Raw genomic sequence first — 27,750 nt, forward strand, 5'->3', positions numbered from 1 at the left:
AACTGAAGGTGCATCAGAGCCTCAAAGAGACCAAAAGTCATTTTAGAATATCATTAGTAATGGTTATAATCGCCTACAATGGCGACAGAAACAGTGGAGTGGCTCATTTAAATTAGCTAAAAATTGACATCTGGATTTCTTCAAGGTTTAATACGTTTCTATGGGGACCTTACTGGAACCCGACGACACTTTAAAGCAGCAGTGGCAATTACCGACCACTACGGTGCTGTAAGATATTACAGTATGGCCCCTTTAAAATATTGCAAAGTTTACGCTACAAAAACATATACACTAAAATTTCACCTGAATTCTTTTTAAAGGATCAGTGACCTACTGAAGTTAGCGCAACACAAATTTCATCACGGCGATGAGTGTAAAACCTGAAGTGCACCTTTTCGAGTGGACTTCAGGGCGATTGTGATCAGTGGAATTTTATTATTTAAAAAAAAAAATACATAAAGGAAGCGTTAATACTTACTTGATGAGAGCAAACTCAAAAGCGTTGTGTTAGTATCTTTGTTGCGTTCACATGACTGAGCAGCACTGGCACGCTTTCTTCTTGGGCGCCGGCATGACCTCCGCCCGCATCTCTGTGGAAGCCGACTGGTTATCGGTGGCGATGTCATCTTGCACTTCGGGGGCTTTGGCCTCCTCCAGGAGGGGCGCTTGCTCGGCGGGTCGCGCCTCAGTTCTGTGGTTCTCGGTGGGGTCGCTGAGGGAAACTTCCTGGAACTGAGGGGGCGGGATGAGGGCGTCGCCTTGGGCTTTTGAGGACATGTCGAGCACCTCTGATGCTGGTGTCATGGCTTCGACATCCTCCTGGGCTTGTGGTGCCTCCTCCGGAGGAGGACAGTATGGTTCCGAGTAGACCGGCACGGGAGTCACCTGAACGGCCTCGAGGGGACCGGCTGGTGACTGTGGCAGCGCAGTTGGTGACGCTTCCGCTTTGGTGTCCTCGTCTTTCGTCTCGGCCTCCAGAGGATCGGCCCAGGACTGCAGCAGCACGGAGGCTGTAGTTTCCGCTTCGATGTCCTCGTCTTTTGTCTCTTCGCGCTTAATCCCGGCTCGTTTCGCCGCACTCAATTCATCCTTTGCCAACTCTTTCAAAGCTTCTGGAGCTACCTGTACCTCCTCCACAGTCACTCCTTCCTCCTGATGCGCAACTTCCTCATCATCTGAGATGACGACGCGTTCGGCCCGCATGGCCACGATCCCTTCCTCCATCTCCATGCAGCTTCGAGGAGCATCGTGTTGTCCATGATTCTCAACGAGGATGCTTCCACTTGGTCCGTTTGTGATGACGGGCTTCTCCGAAGCGTCTTCGCAATGTTGTTTGAGGCCCGATTTCAAGTCCCCTTCGCCGTTTATCAGAACAGAGGCGTCTTCGTCCCGCAATGTCTGGATCGCCTTCATGACATGATCCTCTACTGTCCCTGAAGACATGAGTGTGATTAATTTCCCTCTCTTTTAAAGCATTTCATATAAGAGTGGAGAAAAAAAAAAAGCGCTGCGGTTACTTAGCAAAACACGTTCCGTGACAGTGAAGCAGCAACGTTGCCCGATTACAATTAAAGGCTCTTTTGCCAACAACATGTCAGTGTTCCCAACAACACATTTCTCTATTAATTAACAAGACCAAAAAAAAAAACATGGTCAGCAAATTAATTCATATTCATTGTATTAAGTAGATGCTGTTAGATACGCATGTTGGACAAGCTCCTGGCCATTAAAACATACATTAACTGTAAGCTGATAATGTATGTACAGTATAAACACCTACATGTCAGCTTGGCGACAGTGGACATTTTTGGCTAATTTTGACTTTTTATGAGCACATGGTAGACCTTTGCAACATTCAGTTAGCAAGCTGACTGTGCCGAAACAAAAATATGTTGAATTTCAGAATGCTCATTTGATTTCAGAAAGGTTTTTACAGTATTTCAATTGATATTTCACTCGGACAGAGCGAAACTACACACCTAATATGATAAAAATAACTACACAACTGTAAACATCTAATCTGTTATCGCTCATGTTTCCGTCTCCTCGCACGGAAGAGGAAATTTAGGTAAATATGCCACTGAAAACGTCAGAGGATTTCTTAAAGGGGCAGTTACCCAATAATGACAGGGTGGACAGACCAAGATGATCATAATTAGTGAAAATGAACAAAATAAAACTTTCCTAAAAGATCATCAAAACAATTTCATGTTCATAAAACTCATAACCATAAAAAGAGGCTTAATAACATGCAACCAGAATAAACGGCATCCCGGATACACAAGAGTGATGTTGGCCCATGTATTTCTAATACAAAAAAATTTAAAATGTTTATGATTTGAAACAAATCCAAATTCACAATATTACATCTCAAATTCACAGCCGACGCCTCGAGATGCCAAATATACGCATTGCAACTGGGAGGCTTGGCTTGCCGCCGGAACGAGTTAAAACATGACAGAAGACAGTTTTCACTTTTACCTCTGGATTGTTTTGGGGGCGAATGGAGTTTGCTCCCTGCTTGAGCAATTCAGGAGGCGCTTGTCACATGTGCGTGTTGGTCCACACGTAATGTCTTTGGCTTGTCGTCTCGACATTTTACTTTCAACTGTTCCAATAACAGTCACCCAACATACTTTTAAATCTAAACATCACCCATTTGAAGGAATGGTCAGACGGTCGTTAGCCTGCGCTTGTCAACATTGCGTGGCTGTTAAAACATTTCATGATGTTTGAAATGAACACATCCATTTGAACATGTCTTGAAGATGATCTCTTATTTTTTGATGTGCATTGTAAATGGTGATTCTAACTAAAGAATTAAGGCTCCAGCTTACCCATATCTCCTGCGTCCATGTCCAAATCTTCCTGTTGGGGGAAATATGATAAGAAAACCTTTATTCGTCTCGCAATGGAGAAATTCCCAATGCACAGCAGCAAAGAAATTTTTCCACTGTGATCAAGCTGATCAATACGCACCACAAACCACAAAATTAGAGGAGTTTGTCCTTTGTTGTTTCCCTTATATGATTTCATAAAGCATCATCATAAAGTTTAAAGGATATCTAAAAGGAAAGCTTGTACACATGAACACAAAGACCAGCCTTGCTTTAAAGACTATGAACATTTTTGAGCACGTTCAAGCTTATTTCACTATTAGACATTTTCTGGCAATTACACTCAGCGTGCCCAGTGACTGATTATCAGGCAGGATTTGTCGTTGTCAAATTGATGTAAAGGTCATAGACGCTTTCAACGCTGCCTGCATCACGAATCAACAGAACAGTTTCATTTTTTTCTCAAAGGGTCAAGATGTGGCAATATATTTAAAGAAACCTAAAAATGTGTGTGTGTTTTTTTTTCTTTATTTTTTTTAAAAAAAAGAACCATGGTCATTAGCAGCTTACCCGGAATTGAAGCGTTCAGCTGTTTACGTAACTGCTATGCTGATTTCACTACATGCTGATGCAATGTTTTTCTCAGCTGTTAACACCTGCACCTTAAACATGAATGCACCTGATTTACATCTTTTCTTTTCTTTTTAAACCCCAGGACCTTAAAATCCATGTTAATTGATTATCATTTTAATTTTTAAAGGGGGTTAAAAAAAGACTCTTGCTTCAAGCGGGTTAATAATTCAGAAATTGTCATTCAAATTATTTTCAACTATTGGGACTACCAATATCATTAGCATAGCATAAACCCACTAGCTTATTGCTAACATACAATGGGGAAACGACATAAAAGGGCCAAAGGAAATGAGCATTGGTATCGCTGTAGTTGTAAACAACTGCTAGTTTAACACAAACGCGACAGTAACACACAAAAACGACATATAAACGTATGACCGGGCATATTATCTTCAACTTGTGTTTACTGACAACTCTTACCTGTGTCACACGACTGCCACATTAAGGCCAATATGTGCACGCCAGAAGGGGCGGCATGCTCTTGCTTTTTGTATGTGAAATTCTGTACATGTAGGCGGCTTATTTGTCAACATTTTTTCTCTTTTTTTAAATGCGGGGATGCGGCAGAGACCCGTGCGCTCAATAGAAAGCAGTTTCAACTCCATTGAGAGCCGTTTGCCGTGTGAAGAACAACATGACATCAGTGGTGGGAAACAACCCTGCACAATGTATCTGTATTTATACAACACTGAAATGGAAACAGCAATGAGAGAGATAGTCTCCATCTCTCGGTTTAAAATATGGGCATTACTGCAAAAGAAGCACGTAGGCAGAAAATGTATTATTCAAATGACAACGGCATGAACGCAAATGTGAGAAAAGCTTCCTAATGGAAGATGATAGCAAAGTCTTGTTTGACACACATTCTACCAGCTTTTGTTCACAATGTAGGCGTATTGTGTGCGTGCGCGTGTGTCTGTGTCGCTCACTGTTTGGTCCCGTGTGATCTGTTCTTTCTCATCCTCCCCTGCAAATCCCACATTCCGTGATAGCAACCTAAATATGAGAGCACACACACACACACATCTACAATTTAAAACAATCCAACGCTGTCAGTTTACCAAAAAAAAAAAAAAATCACATCTTCAAATCATATAAATGGCCCTCCGGCTTGTAATCATGCAAAAATCATCTCCCATGGCGACCCTTTAATCGACAACCATCGTGATTCCCAACCAGTTTACCGGAGCATCCAAGAGCGCTATGAGTGATCATCAGGGGCAATTCTGGAAATTATCCAATTTCACTTTATTCATTCATTCATTCATTCATTCATTCATTCATCTTCCAAGCCGCTTGAGCCTCACTAGGGGGGCGCTGGAGCCTATCCCAGCTGTCTTCGGGCAGTAGGCGGGGGACACCCCTGAATCGGCTGCCAGCCAATCACAGGGCACACAGAGACGAACAACCATCCACGCTCACACTCACACCTAGGGACAATTTAGAGTGTTCAATCAGCCTGCCATGCATGTTTTTGGAATGTGGGAGGAAACCGGAGCACCCGGAGAAAACCCACGCAGGCCCGGGGAGAACATGCAAACTCCACACAGGGAGGCCGGAGCTGGAATCGAACCCGGTACCTCTGCACTGTGAAGCCGACGTGCTAACCACTGGACTACCGGGCCGCCCTAATTTCACTTTATTTGTCTGCAAATGATTATTGAATAATTGTAAATACATTGCAGTTCATCTATCTATAGCAGAGATGTATAGTGACAGCCAGAGCAATGAAATGCTCTTACATGACAGAAAGTGCTCCAGGAGCAAAATGCACGAGTGAAGAACAGCGCAGTGGTACGATTTTTATGATCATAAGGTGCGTCACCGCAGGTTCTTAACACAATATCGACACTGTGCACTACTGAAAAGAAGCGTGAAAGAGTGGATCTAAAAGTTTAATGACTTAAATTTTATTTCACACTCAGGCCTTTTGCGCTACTGCATTTTCATGTTGGCGATGATGGTAGTACTGGGAGAAGTACTTTTTTAGTGGTACTTGCTGTAAAAAAAATAAAATAAAAAAAATAAAAAACATCCTGAGACTGAGAATCACTCATTTATGATACCGGTGCACCATCCAGAACAGCTCTTCATCACAACTGTGAATGTTATGCTCCGTTTTGTGTAAAGTAGCGCTACAAACTTTGCTATACACTCAAATAGTCATAAAATATTTATTTTGGTACATGGTGTATTTTTTATATGTAAATATATAGTACACATTTGTCTTTTTTAGTTTCTGATAAATATAAGTTACATTTCAAAATAATTACCACCATATACAAAGTGAATTTGTATTTTTGTTTGTAGTACGGTTTCAATTTTTGTACAATTAACTTTGTAATCAGAGATGCAAAGAAACTGCAATCGAAGAATAATATAATTGCTCAACTCATTTTTAACTTACTGTCACAATGTCAATATAAAATACAGATGTGTAAAAATTGTGTTTATTTCACTTCTTTTTTTCATCCTGCCTGTGTCGATTTTAAGGCGTCTAGGTCATGCCAATTCACAATTGGACTCGTCTTGTTTGCTGTATTGTGGGTTTTTTCCCCTTTTGAATGCAGCTAAACTGTTAGGCTAACAATATTTTATAACATAGCAGAAAAGAGTGGCTCAAAGCATTTCCTCAAAATTTAAATAATGTAAAATACGATCAAAAAGTTGGGTTAGAGGTATTAAAAGCCCAGTCATGAATGAATATCTCTGGCACACAAATTACAGTCTTGACATTTTTTTGGTGTTGTTTCCATCTAGAGGATACACTTTCCCAAAAGAGGCATAATGTGTGGTCAATTGCACGTCGCAACAGTAGGTGGGGCCACGGAGCAATAAATACTGTTACTGCCCTTTTTACTGTCCTAGAGACATACATGCCCAAATAATCATCGCTGATTGCCATGACACTCATTTGCATTTCCTTGAGGGGACATTCAAGGTGACATTACAGCAATAATGACTGTTTAATCCTGAGAGCGATGTCTTCACGACAGTGTCCTGTGCAGGCCGAGCAAAGAAAAGTGTTCAGCACCAAAGCGGAATCACATGCATAATACTCAAAAGAACAACTTACAAAGTGAAAGAAGCAAGGGGGGGGGGGGGGGGGGGAGTATTGTGACATGTTATGCATTTGGTGTTATTTCGACAAGCAGAGCATGTTTTCTATAGTGTGGCTGAGCTCGTACCTGCGCTGTCCCACTTCCTGTGAGGACCACGGAGGGGAGTGGTGTGGGCTTTGGGAATCGAGTGTGGATGGGGACAAAGGAGCTCCCTCCATCAGCCATTGATCTCTCAAAGACTTCCTCTGGAGGAACACAGAGATGAGGCATATACAATACTAGAAAAGTGGAACACATTAGCCTTAAAAAGTCCACAATTCTTGGGAAGAATGCATCTTAAAAGCTTTCCAACAGACTATCGGTAACGTCATCATATCAGTGTGCTGTCAGTGAACATGAGTAGACCTAATTTCAAAACAGCATCGAAGGATTTGCTCTGCATGCCTTTTAACCATTTCCTCTGCCTTGAATGGCACTTTGAAGTTGACGAGAGCGAGTGAGAAGAGAAGAAGCATTTCCACCATTGGAAACGATCTAGAGTTGGATTACTCCAGAAGATCAATATAGCACACCTCACATGTAGCGGATATCTGTCGTCGTACGACAGCTTATATTTAAGAGACCAAATGATACCAACAGGGCATCCAAGAGTAATATCAGATGAAGAAATCAAAGAAGCTAGGCTAATTGTTCACTTGTCTGGGAACTGAAGTTATTATAATACTTTGTTCAATTATTAGAGTCACAAAATTTTAGCAAAATCTCAACGTTATTTATTACACATGACAATGTGACATTTCAGTACAGATTCTAGCAAGCTGATGCACATGATTTGCTTTTGCGGGCCATATGAAATGACCTGGTGTGCCGGATCTGGCCCCCGGCCCTTGAGTTTGAAACCTGTGCTTTAAATTGTCCCTAGGTGTGACTGTGAGCGCGATTGATTGTTTGTCAACAGGTGCCCTGCGATTGACTGGCAACCAGTTCAAGGCGTGTACCCCCGCCTACGGGCCGAAGACAGCTGGTATGGGCTCCAGCACACCCGCGACCCTTGTGAGGATAAAGCGGATTAGAAAAAGGACGGACATTCCTCTTCATTATTGTTTCCTCATGTGCTGTTCGTCTCCTCTCCTGCTGAGCCCCTATCATCTTTTTCATAAAGATCACTGCCTAACTCTGCATGCCCCCTGCTGAAAAGAAAAAAAAAAGGACTTCTGTTCCAAGGCTGAATTGCTTTGGCACTTCCTGACTCCTTAGAAAATGATAAGCTATTCTTTCATAACATGCCTCCAAATGAGGACTCATCTCCCAAGACAACACGTTGTGTTACATTCATTGCAAATGACTTATTACAGCCATCCCCCGCCCCCATTGAGCAAATGTTACTGGAGCACTTCAAAAGAAATGCATAATGTAATATTTAATGAAAGTGATTGCTGTGTAGTTTTTACACACAAAAGCGGTCTGCCGTCTCACTTTGTTCTTTATTAATGCCAGCAAACTAGTGCTGCTTCACACTCGAACGACTAAAATGACATGGGTCCAATTCTTGGCTCCAAATAATGAAATCAAATAAAAGTGCGTTCATTTTGAGTAAACTACAACAATCTCCAAGTGCAAAATGATAATACTAGCCTTGATTACTTGTGAATTTTTTTTCAGTGGAAATGGTCACAAGTAAAGTAAATAGAGGATCTATAAAGAATTTATCCCCGGACGCCAGACACCAAGTGAACTCGCGTTAGGGTATGTTAGCTAGCCAGCTATAGCTCGCGGGGAGCGCAAGATAAAAATCACAAAGCATTCCCCGATCCAAACAGCAGAAAGCAACTCGGTTGGGCGACTGTGCAAATGTGAAGGCACAGGGTTTTATTTTTATTTTTTGTAACGATGCCGTGTTCATTTCATCAGATTTGTTTATGAAATGGGCGCTGGTGTCTTGACTGAAAATACTTTCGTTTCTCATTTAACATTCTAATTTCCTTCCTCACGATATTCTACTTTGAGATGCACTGCAAAATAAATTCACGTTTCTACAACAAGGAGATTGCACACCCCAGTGACACGTTTTTCCACTTGCATCTGAAATCTCAAAACTCTCCGAAACAGCCGACATCCTCATGTTTCCAAAAAGTCTGCTTACTGTTATTGGCTACCTCCCTTTAACTATAACGGGCACAAAACATTCTCTGTCTTCTCCTGCCTCAGAGAACAAGCTCCTCTCTGTTACCTTGCCTGCCCTCTTCAGCTAGCTGCATGCAGAATAATCTCCAAACATTCCAGGAGTGGCGCTCACACCGATGCGCTTTAAAAAAAAAATTATATGGCAATCAGCTGACATTAACAGTGACAGATTTAGCCCAAGGTAAAATACAACAACTTGTCGATAAATTCTGCTCTCTTGTGACTGCAGCACTGTTGTGAACACTAATGCTGCGAGCCGTCTCTTTAGGTAGGAAGAATTAACTCATTAAAAATTGAAGCATCCTTCAACTTCGTTTTATGGCTACACTAAAAAACGTCAACAAGCTTGCGGATGGACATAAATCATGATAACCGACGCCCTATACCTGCATCCACGATAACACACACACACACATGCACACGCACACACACCAAAGTGAACAATTTGAGGAATGTACCAAAGGCAGCGTAAAACGGTGGAGTAGGAAATGGGAACGGCAATGTGGAAATGATGTGAGAACAATGGAGGTGCTCTGTGACTTGCTCTGAGAGGACACCAAGCCATGAGAGCTGCGAGGTTCAGAGTGTGTGAAAAGGAAACAACGAAAGCTATCCACTCCCAAACGAGCCAGAAGAAGTCTATTGTGAAAAGTATGAGAGAGACAAGGGGGGAGAGAGAGAGAGAGAGAGAGAGAGAGAGAGACATGAAATAAGACATCTAAAAAGATCCTGCTGAAGGTGTCAGACCTTGAGCTGCTGCAGTCTGAGTTTTTCATTCTCCATATCTCTCTTGGCTTGCTCCTGCTCCTCCCACAGACGCCGCTTCTCCTGGAGACGGCATGCAGGCCAGAAAGCCATAAATTAAATTGAAGTGATAACTGAGCCGCCAGATTGACTGATTAATTGAATCCACCCCTCCCATTTTATTAAATTGCTGAATCGTGTCTTGAGGCACTTGAGACACAATGGACGGCAAAACTGTTGCGACCAGCAGAGGTGCTATTGATTCATTCCTATTTAATTTCATTTGCCTTGGACACTTTAGTTATTCAGCTAATAATAACTCACATCATGTCATTTGGGGGGGGGGGGGTCAGGGTGGGGTCACCATTGTAATGGTAGCTATTGTAATTAAGCATGTTAAATGTTACCTAAAATATTCTCTGTACTTAATAAAGGGTTTAGGATGGTTTCAATCTTCGTAACCAATTGATGAGTTATTCGATTTCGGAACTTAATCAGCATCGCATATCGATTGCATTGGACTTTGGCAGTGCCGCTGTGTTTGCATCAAGGCCGCTGTTGATCCAGATATCAACATCACAACAGCCCGTATTGCTCATTGCAGCCTGGTATTGTTTTCCACTCATTTTGAATGATGTATGAGCAACAAACAGCTCCTCTCTGTGGACTCACAGCGATGGCCTCCAGTCGCTGTTGGTACTTCTCCGCCTCATCCATCCTGGCACCTGTGACACAGACAAAGATAGGGTGAAAAGGTGACACACACACACACACACACACACACATTCACAAGTTCGATCTCCCTTCACTGGAGTCTCAGGGCAAATCAGTTTTTTTATTCCAAGTGGGAAATCTTTGATGGTCTCTGGGACCGTTAGTTAACACGGGTGTGATACCCATCCAAGAAACCACCCGGAGGGGTCCGATAGTCCCCTACAGATGTGGAGTGAGTGATACGAATGTATGTGCATGGGCAAGGAAGCACAAAATGCTCAAATAAGAATGATAGGAAGGAAAACCTAGTGTGGGAAGCGTGAGATGGAAAATCTACAGTATATAGTGTAGAACGTAAACAATACAGCCAACAAAGGGAGGAAAAAAAACGTATATGCTCTCGATGACTGGAGTTGGCAGTTTACAGTGTAAGACTCCTTAGGGACCACAATCTCACATCTCAGCAGGGTTACGGATGAGGAAATAGCAGGCAGAGATAAACAAGCACAGCCAATTGGCAGCTTTGATGAAGAGATATTGAGGAGCTCCCAGAAGACACACGCGATCGCGGATAATTAGATGGAATACAGGAGGAGAACGCTGACATCGTCAAAAAGTTCGAGAGAGTGGGAACGTCGGGATGGTCGGAGAGAGAAGATCAAGGGAAAGAGGTGGTATTTATTTATTTTTTTACTCAAGTCTGCTTCTCTTAAGAGCCTCATCATTAAGAGGTAAATTACGGTCAATCAGCTCCCAGCTTTACTGCGGGTTCACGAGTGCAAAAAGCTATCAAAAGAGCCAGGTTATGACTTCACGACTGTAGATATAAGCCTTTTATTAGTGGGTCACACGGGTAAAAATATCAGACAGCAGGGGAACATCATAGCACTTGTCTAGCGCGGGGTCATGGGAGGTAAAGTAAAAATATGAATATCAGTGGGAATAAACACTGATTAAAAAGAAAAAGGTATTTGCCTTTCCTAAAATAAAACGGAAATCAAGGTCAGCGGGGCTCTGGATATGCTCTTCCTTAACTTGCAAAAACAATACTTCAGTGTATCTTCTGGCTTCAGGAAGCCCAGAAGGAGGACTTGTGAAGACCTTTTCAGAACACTTTCATTTTAAGACTTCTCCTTCATTAAATGTTACCCAGTGAAGTGGCTAATATGGCCTTAATATTATCTCAGAATATTTTAAGAACTGTTGTGATTATGTTTTTGTGAGAGAAGAGATGTGCAGGTCACAGCCTTGATGAACCTAAGCTACCTACAGATACTTTATTTATACGTGGCAAAATAACGTTGACTAGCTTTTTCGACAAATAGTTGTGGCATTGCGACGTCCCTTGGGAACATCACATGCAAAAACGGATGCGGAGAGCACACTGTAACAGGACCTCTGACCTACTTTTATGAACATGGATGTGAAAATGTGAAGAGATGGCACAATCATTTATTGGCTCTTCGGTTTGGAATAACAGCCATTGATAAATATATGGGGGGATATGATCTAATTGACTCCACCTCATTGACAATTAATTTGATAGTTTTAGTCTTTTCCCAAACAGTTTCTGGGGGCCGTTTGGACTTTTGAGAAGCAATCTGGCCTCCACTGCGGTCGAAAAAAAAAGGACTGTAATTTCTGTGACCACTAAAAAATGGTCTTTGTGTGTGGGTGAGTGTGTGTGTGTGTGTGTGTGTAGAAGCTAGTCCCTGTGGATGCTCCCACTGTTGACCGTTATCGGATCTCGCTGAGCCCTTGCAAAAAACAAACAAAAAAAAGTGCCAGGGTTTAGCCTCAACCCTTCAAATGTCAAATATTCAATATGGACCATTAAACAGCTCTCGAGCGTAAACCAGGAGTGTTCCTCTTTCAGGACTTGTTGCATCTATAACATCTCTTACATAAAATAAACCAGTAACTAAAGGCACTGATGCATCGAGTGCGTCAAAACAAGCAAGCTTTTGCTTTCCGAGGCAATCGTGCTTTTTCATCTCACTGATAAGCTGTGTCTTGCCCAGACTACTTTGCTATTTTATTTTTTATCGCCATGCAGGCAACACACAAAGTCATACCGGCACTTGTTTTATGTTGAGAGGGAAGAAATTTCATCTGTGCTGTATGTTACACATGCAGTATATTTGACAATAAGGTTTATCCAATCCAATCCACTTATAGTAGAAACAAAAAGGATAATTTTCATTTAAAGGTTCATCCAATACTCTTCACACACGAATGATTTATGAAAAACAAAACAAAAACAGGCTTTTGTCCAAGGACAGAATAAATTCTGAAACTTAAAGCTACCGGTAATCAAAAATTTGTGAATAGCATCTAGTGATGTTAAAGACAGCAATATCTTGCTTTTTAAATGTCTGCAATATTTTAGACATACATGAAATCTTAAAAAATAAATATATATATATATATATATATATATATATATATATATCTGCGTGTAGGGTGATACAAAAAAAAAAGTATCTGTGAAAAGCCACTGTGTGGTTGTCATCAGGGCTTCGTTGCACACATTCCTCTTGCCCTGGCTCCAAAACTGTATATTTGCCTTCAGCGTATTTGTGCTTACTTATTTAAGAGAGTATATTTGCATAGTGAGTGGGTGTGTGAGGGGGGTCGGCATGAATTCTACATCCCAGACGTGGTGACATTGGCTCAATTGGCTGAGTGTGAACAGATGGAAGAACAGCTGGGTGTCAAGAACGCAAAACTTTTCAGATTTGAGTTAATACCAGCATTCCGCTTGTGGTTCTAAAATAAACACACATTTTACATTGGAATCTAAATATTTGTTCTTGCCATCAAAATACCGGCCACAAGTTACAAGAAAAGACCTTTGCATGTTCAAATGAAGCAGTTGCGTTTCATTCTCCGCTGGCCATAAGAGAGACCGCAGCAGCAGAGCAAAGCCCCACATGTCAGCGTTTACATAGGTCCGGTGTCTCGTGCTGCTGGAAGAATGTTGAATGTTGTTGCGAAAGGAGTGTGAAGTCTAAACGCATGACATCAGCTTACTATCGAGGAAAGGGCCCGGCCGGACTTGAGGAATGGATGTCCCGAATGATTGAAAGAGAGCAATGCACTCAAAAGCATGGATGGAGCCGCATAACTTTCTGGTGAGGTTAGGGCACAGGGGCTTTGACGTGACTGGGAGGTGCGGAGCATGAAAAACTGCTGCCCAGGCCGTTTTCTCATCCAGGCTTTACTGAGCCGGGATACGGGTTGACAAAGCCTGGCTGATGCCAAGCCAACCTTTGCCAAACAGCAAATGACAAAGAGGTGGTCCGGCGAAGACATGATGGGACGAATCAGAGTCAGCGCCTTCACATTGAGGATCAAAGTCGAGTAATCTGCTTCGAGGTCAAACTGGATGGCCGCAACAGTAAAGTTGCTTCAGGTCTGGTGAGAAATGGTGCTGGGGGGAGCCATTAGAAAGGGCATTCAATGACATTTTCTTTTGTGAGGATGGAATAATCCGGTTGATTGCCTGCTGCGCATCCTTTACTTGTGCGCTCATGAACTCATATTGTGCCATATTCGACAAGAATACAGAAGGTGGAGATAATCACGTAAGGAATGAAAGATGAGGTTTATTGAGAGAAAGCAAGCATAGCCAGCATGGTTTGACATCATAGCACATGAGTCAAAATGAACCGAGCAACCAACACCCAATTGATTGTGCAATTAACTACTTTAATAATCGAGTAAGCGTTTACGACCCTTACATTCATTGTGTGAACATTTTTTTTTTCCTCGCATACTTCTCCCAGACAGTTACAAGAATGAACTGTGCGGAAATCTTGCACGGACACACTCCTGCGTGCACCCGGTCATTACATCTGTTGGTCTGCAAATCAGGCTCATTGTGTGATCATGAAATAATGAAGGACAATAAGATTAGCTTTTTGTGTCTTTCTTTGCTCGACGTGGATTGACTTTTTATAATCTTGCGTTCTTGGCGATTCAATTGGGATTCTTTCAATGTGCAAAAATTACCCGATGCTTGGAGAGACTAGTTTCCCCGAATCATTTTCAGCATTGCTTTTTGTTGGTCTATCCTTATGCATCTCAGCTTTTATTAATATTACACGAGTATGAATGGACTGGGGAAACTGTGAGGTTTAAAAAAAAAAAAGCAATTTCCTTGCATTTTACAGTGAAGCAGTTTGAAAACATTGAAGAAAAGATTCTCAAAAAACAAACAAACAAAAATAAAAATCTGCAAAATTATTGTTCAACAAATGACCAAAACACTATTTGGAGAGTTTCATCTGATTATTTAGAGCGACTTAAATGATTCAATCAATAATAATGAGCCGTCATCATTTTACCCTTCTTTGTAACTGCAAACAGCAATAACCAATTACGTATGCGTATGGGTGCTGGGGCTCGAGCCACGAATGTCTTTTGTACACCAAATGGCAAAATATCACACTGCAGTCAAGGCGAAACACAACTCGGGGAAGATAATGAAAACAAACGGGTTTATAAATAAAACAAAAAGTTCATCGAAAGTCCTGTCAAACTGTTTTACATGAAGAAATGGGGTCTTCCAAGGCCACTGTAAATCATACACATCCTTTCACCCTTGTGCTTGGGAAGAGGAAGTCCACAAACACCACTGTCCCTCAGCCGCTTGGCGACAGAGTGCAATCGCAGTGACCCTGATCCATGAACCTGCACATCCTCTGTCTTCGTCATTGTCCGTTGCTGAGGAAAAAGCCAGATTCGGACGGGCCAAACGACAACACACATTCCTTGAGCGAGGCACGGGAGAGGGGGTCGGGGGGGGGGGGGGGGGGTCAAAGAGGCTTGTATGTTACAGCAGTAGGATGAGAACTGCGGTTAAGTGCTTCTTGCGTCAGCTTTTGATTCTCAGCTCAGCAGAAATTGCCTGATTAGAAATCCTTCTAATCTAGGCATCTCTAAATCAGACACACTGGCTGAGAATGGATTTCAACGTGTACATTGGCACTGCACTGGAAAAAAAATGTCAAGAATTTCATTTTGTTAAGTGGTTGCACACGATACGATCATCTGGGTTTAGATACATTTTCTAAGTACACATATAGTCAACTTTTTAAAAAATAGCGTGGGTTTTCTCCGGGTGCTCCGGTTTCCTCCCACATTCCAAAAATATGCATGGCAGGCTGATTGAACACTCTAAATTGTCCCGAGGTGTGAGTGTGAGCGTGGATGGTTGTTCGTCTCAATGTGTGCCCTGCGATTGGCTGGCAACCGATTCAGGGTGTCCCCCGCCTACTGCCCGGAGACAGCTGGGAAAGGCTCCGGCACCCCCCGCGACCCTAGTGAGGATCAAGCGGTTAGGAATATGAAGGACCTACATCCAGATGCTTTTATTTCGTGCAACCATGTGACGAAATAAATTTACAGTTTTTTTTTCAGTGTGGATATTTTTGGGAGGAAGTATGCACCATGACTACTTTTCGGGAGCCATGTGCTCTATTAGATAGATTTTTAAAAGGGAATTACCGGTAAGTGTAGAATTGGAATATATGAAATCTTCATTTGCATTTTTTTAACCCATAAGAACCATTCAGCCAGAGCCGGTCACACATAAGTATCTCATCTCAGTTGATATTTATTTATTTATTTATCTATTTATTTATTACATTTATTCGTTTTTTTTTTTTTTTTCAACAAGAACCCGGATGACCCCCCACCTCCTAACACATTTGGTGGTATGGTAGAACATTTGGTTGCGAATTGAAAGATGATTGACAGAACTGGATTCTTGAAATCGCCGTAAATGTCTCCATGTTGCCCTCTAAATAGCACCCAGTCTGGCCACGCTTCTGATCACGAGCCATGTCAAAATGTCCATCTGCCACCCACGTTGAAAACATGAAGCGTGGAAGGATTTTGCTGAGCAGAATCAATTTCACAGCCTCTGAGCTGAGGTTTCGATTTGAAGCGACAGCGTGGTGATGCTTTTGTACAAAAGCTTGCCAGCCAACACATTAATCTTACGTACATTGTCATGAGGTAGAAAAAAAATACACCCCCCCCCCCAAAAAAACATTGCACATTTCAAACGAGTGTCCTTGGCTTGTGACAGTAACTGCAATTAATATGATGGATTACCGGGAAAATCAGTCTATGAATGGACCACGGTGTTGCATCACTTTCAGCGAACGTTAATTCCAAGGATGCTTCCATTTTGAACGTTTCCATCAAGTTGTTTCAACTGGGAAGCCGTTTCTTGTAATCTTTCTGGCACATAGTCGAGATAAATGAATAATTTGGCTGAGTTTTGAAATTAGACGCGTTGCACAACATTAATGGGATTAAATGGGACATGGCCATTTGCTAACCAGTCAAACATTGATGATTTTGTCCTCATGTTTGTAAACAACTCAATACGGATTGATTGATTGATGTCGCATACTCTTAAGGGCATTTCTGCCAGAAGCAAGCGAGATGATTACAGCGAAAATGCCAAAGTTAATTTGCTCACAACTTTGTGGATCAAACTGCTGTGATACATGACGTCACGCGATTAATTATGCGTGTGTCCAATTTTTTCAATTCAACGATATACTGTAATTTGAGGAGCAAATTAAAAACTTTATTGAGCATTTTTTTAGGTGTTTTAATATGTTTTACTATTGACCAGTGACTAATTTTATTATTTTTTAAGCATACATCTGTGTGACAACTAACGTAAGATGTTTGAGATGCCAATGCAATGTAGTTTTTTTTTCACATTTTATTATTAACAACACGTTTGTCTTGTGTGACACTTAAACTTCCATCAACACCGCCTGTACACACAAAAAAAGTTTCATGATGGTGGCATTTTGACCTTGGAACATATTTCTACTGCTGTTATTTCTCACGAGGAAAAAAAAAAGACCAAATCTGGGATCGACAGGTAACTTGGAAGGATTATGCCCTAAGCTTTACATTTGCTGTTTTAATATGCGGCGGTTTGTCTCAAGGCAGGCCAAATATGGGCAGAAATCTTTGGGTTTGTGAGAAATGTAAGCAGTGTTTGCCTGCTCACTGAACTAAAAAGAGCTTACTTGAAAACAGCACTTTCAAAAGTTTTGGAATACATGAATTCTGACTTTATCTCCTAAAACTTGGTGTGCAGGCTCAAATGATAAGCGGGTGAACGGCAGCTTTTAAATGCCAGGAGGAACTCTGTGTGTGTGTGTGTCTTGGTTGTTACGCTTTGCCAATGAATGTGGATTACAAGTGTGCAGTATTTTCACGGGCACACAGACTGCGTGACTGAGGGAAAATCTGTCTGGAAATGCTGAGTGAAGGTCATTATGATGATTCACCTCCCATCCACGATTGTTACAAACTATGCATGCCATTCTTCTTCCGTTGTGAAGTATTTAATCTAACCAACTAAAAAACAAAAACAAAAGTACAGCATATCTATTGTTTCCGAGCGATAAGGTCATATGAATAGAAAGAAGGGGAGGAGGATAAATTGTATTCACAACACAACCACAATAGATGGGAAAGAAGAAAATCTAAAGGCCAAACAAGAAAACCTTTTGGCATATTGTTGAGATGTAATACACATACAAAAAAAAAACCACAGGTTAGTCAGGAATCAATAGGAGAGCTGTAAGTGGAAGTGATGCATTCGGGGGGCGGGGTGGGGGTGGGGGTCTCAGATTTGGCGTCAACTTTTCTGACAAATCCTGACAAGGTAGCTCAGGAAGTGACACAGACGTGTTGTCACCTATCACAGCAAAAGAAGCCTCATTGATGCAGCTCACAAAAAGACGACATCTCATGTGTACTGGTCTGCGCATGTACACACAACACAACCTTGACAGAGAGATATGTGATCAACGACAGGAACACAATAACCCTCCAAAAGAGCAAAAAAAAAAAGCAGCTTTGAATTGAAATACCAGCCACAAAGATCTGAACAGTAGTATGAATATTTGAACCAGAGATATACTTATCATTTCTGATGATCATTTGGGAATTCCATCGACTGTGCGGAGCTGACGGAATGTTGGTTGAATAATTGCGTTTTAAAACACGAGAAGCAAAGTGGAGTGCTGTTAATTAAATCTGTCAATTACTTTTCTGATTTAAGGAAACAAAAACTGACACAGACGAGCAATTTTAATGGACTGCTAAGAATTTCAACAATGGAAATGTGAATAACGGCATCAAGAACTGCAATCTGGGCTTTGCTGAAGATGAGAAACAATGATCCATCTGCTGATGGATTTCTTTTCAAATCACACGCGACAATATGGTTTTCTAATTTGAAGCCTGATGCACACTGAGAGACGTGACCGAAACTGAATGAACCGTTACGCCGTTGCACAGGGTTCCGCCAGTATCTTCGATCATTGGTCGCAGTCGGTCGGCCATTGTTCGATAGCACTTAGCGCAAGGGTACCAGTCCGCGAGTCATTCGGTGCCGGGCCGCAAAGAAAGAATAAATAACTTAATTTCTTCCGTTTTATTCATTTCAGAATATGAAAGATGTTTTATTTTGAAAAAAATGTGGGATTTTCTGTTATATCAGTCTACAGTATGTCACTCTTGACACAGGTGCGCTTCTCGGTCATGTGATAAGTTTACCGGATAAAAAACAAATGCAAGAATCCACACTCTTGCCTTATTATTATTATATGTAATCTGCTTGTTCCTTGACAATTGTGCCATGTTTTTGTGGTGCAATAAAAATAATACTCTTTTGTTTGCTCTAACTCAGGGGTCCCCAAACTACGGGAACATTTGACCCGGCCCTCTAACCCTCCTGTTGTCCTCGGGTCAAAATGACAATGATGACAATGATGTTAAAAACGCCCCAAAAAAAACCCTAAATAATTTTTTAACTTGAAATTTTATGACTTTTCCTAGATTGTCCCCAACTGCAGAAAAATTGAAATGTTTTTATTTCCATTTCCATTGAAACTGTACAAAAAAAGTACAAAGGTGGTCTTCGGGGCAAAATGACCCATGACGCAAATAGGGTTGAAATCAAGGTCACAAAGTTATTTACACACCATAGAATGTTTCAGTGTTTTAGTTGTGTCTCAGATCAATTAGTAGAACACGTGAACAAGACAGTAGCAAACATAAACAAGACAAGATAGGTGGCGTTCTTGTAGATGGCAGAACTCCTTTTTTGTGGATTTCAAGGGGCTATAAAGCGAGAGAGAGTTGTTTAGTTCTTATTTATTTCCCGTTTTTTCTGAGAAGAACTCAGAGAGGGTTATTTAGTTATTATTTATTTCATTAATAGTGTTATTATTTGTTTCCTAACTTTTTTTTCTGTAAAGAACCTGGAAAGGGTTATTGGTTATGTGTGGCTTTCTGGGAAACAAATTTTTTAAGCACCCCAATGATCGTTGATGTTACAAACTAACACCAGCCCCCCATCATAGAAGGGAAAAGTTATGTGGCCCTCACAGGAAAAAGTTTGGGGACCCCTGCTCTAACTGGGCAGGTTAGGTTTCAGCAGGTTAAGGCAATTGAGGACAATTTCTCATTTACGGTGTAAAGGTCCACCTCAGCCGCTTTCGACCACGTCATTCGCAGTGTGGTGGGCCTCTTCTTAAAATAAGATGATCAAAGTTCACTGCTATTTTTTTTTAACCAATGATTTGTGTGAGTCTGTGTGAATCTTCGTTTACAGTGATACAAGATTTTCTTTCCCAGCTGCGCTTTGTGGATGAATCATTCATCATCACTGAAGAAGTTCAATAATTCCAATTGTAGACTTGCCATGAATGAGTTTTCTGATGCTTCTTGAACAAGGTGTATAATGTGTGCCATGATTCTCGCAGATAATCGTTCTCCCTGCAGTTTGACTTACGTTTGCTTGCTTTGTGCGCGCAGGATTAATGTGTTTGTGTGTCAAACAGGTTTGGAGAGGAAAGCATGCGGCGCTAGTGTCATGTGCCCTTGGCTTATTTTCACTATTGTCATTACATAAAAAGCCCGTAGGCCCGAAAATGCCCGAGGTCACAAAACACTACATAGGCAAGGTTTAAAGGCGACATTTTTTTTCACCCCCAGACGATTTAAAACCATTCTCTGGTATCACGTCGGTCCCAAGCTTTCGTCAAAATACTCCAAGGAAACCGAATGACTGACATTTCAGATTTCTTGCCTGTTTCATGTTCATGACGGTGTGCGTCAGCCCTTAGCCTGCCACACATGCTGCGAGTTGCCGAAACAAAAAAAAATTGAATTTACTGCCGAACAAATTTAAGGTGTATATACGGTAGATTCAAGCAAGCAACAGACTCCAATTGACTCATTTTTCAACATGCAATTCATGGTCAATCAATTCCACACAATCAAGTTTGGCTCATGATTACAGCTGGAGGATGTCTGGAGGGCTGCAATAAGGTCATCCACTCAAATTCATTTCGACTTTTCTTCCGTCATCACGTCACCTTGCTACTTAGCCAGTCAAATATTTAACTTTCTTCCTTTCCAATTATCAGCAAGGACAAACAAAAGTGACATTACAGCTACCCATTGAAGAGATTGAAGACTCAGAGGGTTGCTTTGAATAGGCCCAGTGAAGGACCAATACCTATCAAAATGATGTGCTGTAGCATGAAAAGGGAAGTCAACCACCACATTTCCTACATAATATGCTCTATGCACATTCACTACAAAAGTCACTGTCGTTTCCAGTCGACAGCAAGTGTCAAAACGCCCCCGAGATGGATGGCCAAAAACATCAAATGAATAAGAAAGCCGTGTTTACACTCGTGGTGCTGTTAATTTGAGGGTTGATGTTCCCTTTTAAGCAAACGCTCATGAGAAAAAAACCCCAAACAAAACTAGATGGCAAAACTTAGGGCAAAATAACATCCCAGGCATTATGCCGAATAGAGCCCGAACAAATAGAAAGAAGATTAGCTCTAAAAATTCATCACCGGCCCAGCCCCTCATCGGGCCTGGACTGCAAGTACAAAAAAAACAACATTAATTAAGAGATTAAAAGCAGGCCTGTGTCAACAGTCGAAAGATGGCACTGCATTGATAGGACCACGCGGCATGAAATTCTGCTTGAGAGTGCATAAGCACAATCTATCGTTGGAGCAATAGCCATGGAGACAGCAAAAAAACTAAAACTGATCACCACCATCTACCATAAGTCATCTGAAAACATTGTGGTGTGGAGTGTGTGTGAGTGCTGGGTATAAATGCTCAAGGTGGAACTGTTAAAGGCCCAGCAGCAATCCCGGTAGTTGGGTAATAAGGCTGAAAAATATCCCGCTTGGTTGTACGACGCATCTACAAGAGCCGAGCTCAATCGTATTGATTATGTCAGGTATACGAACGCAGTATACCACCATTGTCATATTTTAGCTGGCTGTCGTGTTTTCTTACAAACACAAAAAATAAACAAGCCTTCTTCTTAAACTGACAACTTGAGTAGGACTTGGATTTGTATCACTGCAGCAAAGACATCTAAGCCAAAGCCAAAAGTGCAACAAAGACAACAGGAAGTGATGACGTATGCCTCTTAAAACAAAGACAAAGGAAGAGTATTGTCTGATCACAATTAACTGATGTAGTTGTCATGATTCATGCTAACCAGTTAGCAGTCTCCCGAGTTTTCAACATAAATAAGTTGCCATTTCAAAAAGAAAAGTCTGATACGGTGGACGACTGACTTTATAAATTATCCCAAGGAGAAAATATATCGATCTGGAATATTTGCGCAGCCGTAAGTGTGTGTAAAATGGAAACCATGGCATCGATTCCACCGCAAATATGAACACACTACAAAATCGGCTCTGTGCTCCATTGTTGTGTTTGGGGTGTGAGACGAAAAGCAATTCCCATGCCTAATGTCCAAAGCATGTCCACTTCACATGCATGCACAATTTTGCCCCATTTATAAAATTGAATCCACACTTCAAAAAACATTGGTGGTTCATGGAAACCCAGCTACGGCTCAGTTAGCACTGTCATCTGTAAACATTGAGGGCATCGACCCCGTGTCTTAGTCACACAATTTTCAGGTGAATCAACTTTGAGACACACCTCGGGTGCTGCACTGGAGTTGCGCTCACAAGTTTGCAAACCCTACGGTATGTAAACTGATGAGCATAACTGTCATAACCACGGGCATGAGCCAAGTTTTTTTTGTGGAACCTTTAAACTCAGTTACAGCAGCGCTAACGGGCTAAATGAACCCTGAACTTGTGACTACAACCTAAAGAGAACAGGAGTCCATTGGCCAATTATTGGTCCATTCTGCCATTAGTCTGCTAGCGGGAATTTCCAGGATCCCAAACATTGCATGCATTTGGAACACGAAAGGAAAATTGTGATGATGACAATAGTACGGGAAAATAAATGATGTCTTTCCTGGTTGCTCAATGTAATATGGCTAAGGTGACTGCAAATTGACTGCATAAGTAGGCTGCGCTGCATTGACGCACCTCCGAAGCACAAGCAATAATCTTTCTCTTTGCGTATTTATCGCCATGTTGTCATCTGCTTACAAAGCTATGGGTGAGTTGAGTGCACAATTCAGTGTTTTGGGGTTTTTTGGTGAACGGCAGTTAACTTTACGCGATTTACATGAATATGACACGAAGAATGTCAAAAATTGAGATGCATAAAATTGACAGGATTGTTAATATTACATATGATTTAATTGTTCATTTGTATGATGGGTAAAAATGTTACAATTTTACGTCTAATTCAATTGCGTCTAATTCAATTGTCATTTATTTCCATAAAATATTTTTTTCCCATTAAGATCTTCCTGGAACGTACACGTTCAACACGTATTTTCCAAATTTTATTTGATAAATTATCATTTGACTCTCAGGACTTGCAATTGCTCTTCTTAAGCTGACTATTCAATCACAAATGTTTGCTGCTTGATTTTCACTTTATATCAGAGATCGTAAAAGGCAACATTGCTTGGACTAGTAGTGGGGAGAATCACGAGAATGTCCAAATACGACATTAACTGCGGATGGAACGGAGGGAGAGACGTGCCAGGAGCGATGCCACGGTGAGGAATTTCCCTCGTCCTGAAAAATGCATCCATCAACCAGGTTGACAAGCTAGTGCAAAGATGTGAATTTCATCTCTCCACTCAACCTCTTCATGTTACTGTTTGCGAGATACCGCTTTTCAGATTCAAAACACTTCACAGTAAGTATCTCCGCTTTCACGATAGTAGTTTTAAAATAGCCAACAGATGATCAACTGAATGACGTCCTTTTTCCACAAATTCACCTTTGCATTGCCATGGGGGCTTACATTTGTGATAGACAAAATCAATGTGCGAAACACATCCTAGAAAGAGTTTGAATAAAAATTGCACGTTGAGGCTGGGCTTTCCCAAACTGTTTTAGCTCAAAACACAAACTGGCGGGAAAAAAAACTGAAGATGTTGCTTCTGTTGTGCATGCCATTGGCTTGCGCTGGGTACACGCGTGACTTCTCTCATCTCGAAACGACATGATTGATTTATGACCTTGTTAAATGCAACCAGTGGGGAACAAGCTTGCTTGTCACACAATGTACACTCGTTTAACTTCCATTTCAAGTTATGTCACGTGGATGTGTCACGATTGCTAACCTGTGTGTCGCACCGGCAGCTCTCTCAACTCTTTGACGATGCCGCTTTAGTGAGGAACCTTCTTTATCTGAAGGCCAGGCGGATTTATTTTGGAGCATCTTTCGACTTGCTTCTCCAGTCCAAATAAGCTAGAAAGACAAAGGCACCGCTCTGTCTCTGACTCTCTGCCTGCAGGAGAGCTGTGCACAGCGGCGGAGACGTGTCGAACTGCATCGTTACTTCAAAAAAAATGGACATTGTGAAAAATAAAACTAAGCCACGATTTGTTGGATTTGTCAAGATATCTGCTCATTTGGATTTTTGTAGCTTAAAATATTCAGAAAATAAGAAAATTCCTTTTTCACCCGGATCAGCTGAAAATCACATGATTTCCGATCATGTGAACGGATCGGGACATCCTTACAGACATTTGCAACAATGAAAATATGGCGTGCTAAAAAAAACAAAAACCCAGCAGCCAGTACATCATAAGTATGACAAAATCAGCTCTAGTTTAATTCCTGTCGAACAAGAGGTTTACAATACAATACATGCTGGTTTATATAGCGCTTTCACAACAGCGGCAGCTGTAACAAAGTGGTTAACAATATAATATATATAAAATATATATAATAAAATAATAAACACAACAAAGTTTAATCAATACGACACAATGGATCATCTGCAAATATCCTCTGCACATCAGCATGAATATAAAACATAACCTGACGGCGCTCCCTCAGCATAGAGCAAATGAGGCATCAATAAAGTGTTTCACTTTGCAAACAAAGACTCGTTAGTGTCTAGTATAAATCTTGTGACTTTCTACGCGTTTCTGTCCAAACAAGAGTAAAAAAAAAAAGAAAAAAAAAGACAAACAGTAACTTGTGGACAGCAAGCAGTGCAAAGTTCCTCCCGATGCCTCGTGATAAATTTAGGCATCACAAATCATTTACAGCACCTCAGCCATGGTCGTTTTTCCTTTCACTAAAACCTTGAGCAGTCTGTACCAGCAGCTGTATTTCAATTTATGTTTTTTGTTAGCACGTGAATTGCCTCAGCGGGTGGTTTACTGGGCTGAAAATCATCAAAAGATTGTGTTCTTTGGCTATGGTGACAGTCTTTCACAAACAGTGTCTTATGTAGAGATTCTTTACATTCCACACCTCCCTGAAACCTCAGGCCTACGCGGGCCACTTATGTAAGATGCTTATTTGATTTTAGTTGAAATCTTAAATCTAAATTCAAACTCATTCACACAGTTAGGTAGTTTAAAGAGGTGTGAGCCATGTTTTTTTTTAATGTCATCGCCAATTAGCGGTACTGGTCTAGCATGGATATTACAAAGTAGGCATGGGCATAATATTAGATGATTAAATTAATTAACTGTCAAACAAGTCTTTTGATTGTATTTTATTGTGTCTTGAAGCAATTGTGCAAAATGGAGACTCGACAATGTACTGTGTCGCAAAAGTGTGCCTCGTTAGGAAGACTTCAAAAAGAAAGTCTTTCCTGTGAGTCAAATTATACCAGCAGTAAGCAGCACCCCCTTCGGAAAAGGCCTCAAGACCCTTTCGTCTCCAGCGTGACAGAAGAAGGAACTTTGTAAATCAGCATGCAAAGCATTGTTTTGTTTGTTTGTTTTTTGTTTGATGGATTGCTCAAATCATGCTCCTTACAAACAAACCTCCACACCGAAAATAGCTGTGGTTACAAGGGTGTTGCCATTAAATAGGCTTGAGTGAGTCATAAGAGGCTGAAAACAATGTGTGGTTAATATAAAAGAATATCTTGAGATCTTGCATGCAAGTGTGTGTGTGACTTTGGTGTGCATATTAAGATGGAGTTACAATACATGGTTGTGATACAATCGTGTTATTTATTTATTTATTTTGCACTCCAGTGAAATCAGCCTCCTTTCAAATGTAGATAATAATCACCTATGTAACATATCTGGAAATGCCAGTGCAGCCAATTGGTAAGGCTACACACCTACATTTGCAGAAACAATACAAATGAAAACATTATTTTAGAAAAAATAGCTGTCAATGTTAACTACAACAAAAGCATTGACAACTTAATATGGTCTAAATATTCTTCATGAGAGGCATGTCTGTAAATCATAAAGGAACATACTGTTCAAAATGTATTAATTTCTCCTGGCAGCAATCATTTAGCTTATTTAAAAGAACACATGACTCAAAATGCATTTTTGACCATTCAATTAGGCAGTTTGTTTAAGGCAAAGTATGTCACTAGAAAAGATGGGGCGGGGGGGGGGGGGGGATTGTTCAACGCTGTACTGTATCTCCAAAATTGAGTATTATCGTTCACATAATTTTAACATCTTTTCATCAAACACAAACTATGCATTTAGAAACTCATATCTGAATTCACTTCATAGGGTCTTTAAATATTTTTGCTAACTGTAATAATATGATGATGATGGTGATCGATGCCGCAAAAAAAACGGGTCTGACGACCCCCTGCACCACATCACCAGTGACAACAGAGTTACGTACAGTACATGCAAACAGACAAAATGGTGAGAGGCAACTGACAGAGCAAGAAAACATGAAAGCATGAAAGTCAGCCCGGCTTTTTAAACTACTGCATCATAAAACATAGCCTGCAGACCTGGACTTTACTACTCGTAAACGTGTTCAAAAGCAAACTTAAAGAGTTCCTGATGGTCCCAGACAAAACTAACAGGCTACTGTGTAAAAAAAAAAGCATCATGTCAGTGCCACTTAGATGATTAAAATTAGGTTCAACGCGTTAGAAAATAAAAGTCACATTGTAATCCTCGTTTAACTACTCAGGTCAGACAAGTTAACAGCTGTTAAACTTGTCCAATTCTAAACTGGGCTGGCTTCCAGTGGCATGGACCACTTTCAAAAGCTGTCAACGCAGCACGGAGACAAACATTTGCAAGTTTAATCAATGCTGAACAGTTTCAAGACCGGGGACTCACCTGCGGCTCGCTTCCTTGTTTCAATCCAACTCAGTTTGGAGTTTAACATAAAACCAAGAAATACGCGGAAATAACCAAATGAATGGTCGCTATAGTAGTGCGAGTTTACTGGAAAAAAGAAAAAAAGAAAAGCACGTTTCCTGAACACCTGAGCCAGCCAGCAATTACTCTTACAACATTTCGCGCTTGACCACCAACTTAAAGATGTTGAACGAAAGTTACGTCACTACATCGGTAAAAACGACCAAAAAACCCCGCTGCCGGCAGACAGGCACACACACTAGTCTTTTCGCGAGTGAGAAGAGGAGGAGGAAGAAGGAAGCCAGTCGGCGGTGGTTACCTGACTCCGGTGGTGGTGACTGGTGAGCTTCAGATTGGCCGGCCCCTCCTCACTCACACAGGCAGGCGGCTTCGAGTGTCCAAATGTCGGCGGCGGCGACAGCAGGTTGGGATGCTTGTCTCGCTTGAACCTGCGCCATGACACGCCTTGTGGCTTCGGTTTACAGTCAAAGTAACTGCCTACTTTTACTGTACAATTAGCTGATACGAACCATGACCGTCAATTAGCTGGTTGGTATCAGGTAATTGACGGTCATGGTGATCCCCTACTATGATGGAATTTAATGAAATTCTATTTTGTATTGGACATGGAATCTAACTTGAATAATGATGGCATGTTTAAGCAACAATACTGTATACAGTAGGACGATGGCTTCCGTTTTATTTCAGGGACGTGACACCATTTCTCTCCCCCCCCCCCCCCCAGCAAAACCAATGTCACCAGAAAGGGACAAAACTGTGTTTAGATTTTGTAAATATAAGCGGCTCGGAAGATGAATGAATGAATGAATGTTAAGGAAATTACATTCTAAAAGCTTCCAAAACCGGGTTAAAGTTGAGGTAACTTTCTCCCTTGTTACAGTGAGATGGCCTGTGTCTGATTGCCTGTGTGAAGCGGTGTGCGGCTGTTTAGGGACAATCAAGAGCAAAGAGAAGCATTTGGAGTCGAGGTTGGTATAGGGAACG

At 41.3% G+C, this 27,750-nt stretch overlaps 1 protein-coding gene across 2 annotated transcripts; it reads right to left on the reverse strand.

Annotated features, from left to right (window-relative positions):
* Window positions 1-446: 446 nt before the first annotated feature.
* On the reverse strand, window positions 447-27,145 carry palm3 (paralemmin 3). Of its 2 annotated transcripts, none has more exons than XM_052084687.1 (7): window positions 27,065-27,145; window positions 10,133-10,185; window positions 9,464-9,544; window positions 6,659-6,777; window positions 4,400-4,466; window positions 2,838-2,868; window positions 447-1,433 (listed from the first exon to the last, which is right to left on the reverse strand). In XM_052084687.1, exons 2-7 carry the CDS (start codon window positions 10,175-10,177, stop codon window positions 526-528), a joined length of 1,251 nt encoding a protein of 416 aa, XP_051940647.1. In that variant the 5' UTR covers window positions 10,178-10,185; window positions 27,065-27,145; the 3' UTR covers window positions 447-525. The 2 variants fall into 2 exon arrangements, with proteins under 2 accessions (XP_051940647.1, XP_051940646.1); XM_052084686.1 differs by lacking the exon at window positions 27,065-27,145 and adding an exon at window positions 26,725-27,005.
* Between the last annotated feature and the right edge of the window lie 605 nt (window positions 27,146-27,750).

The sequence above is a fragment of the Hippocampus zosterae genome, chromosome 13 (genome assembly GCF_025434085.1).
Source record: "Hippocampus zosterae strain Florida chromosome 13, ASM2543408v3, whole genome shotgun sequence".
Taxonomy (NCBI): Eukaryota; Metazoa; Chordata; class Actinopteri; order Syngnathiformes; family Syngnathidae; genus Hippocampus; species Hippocampus zosterae.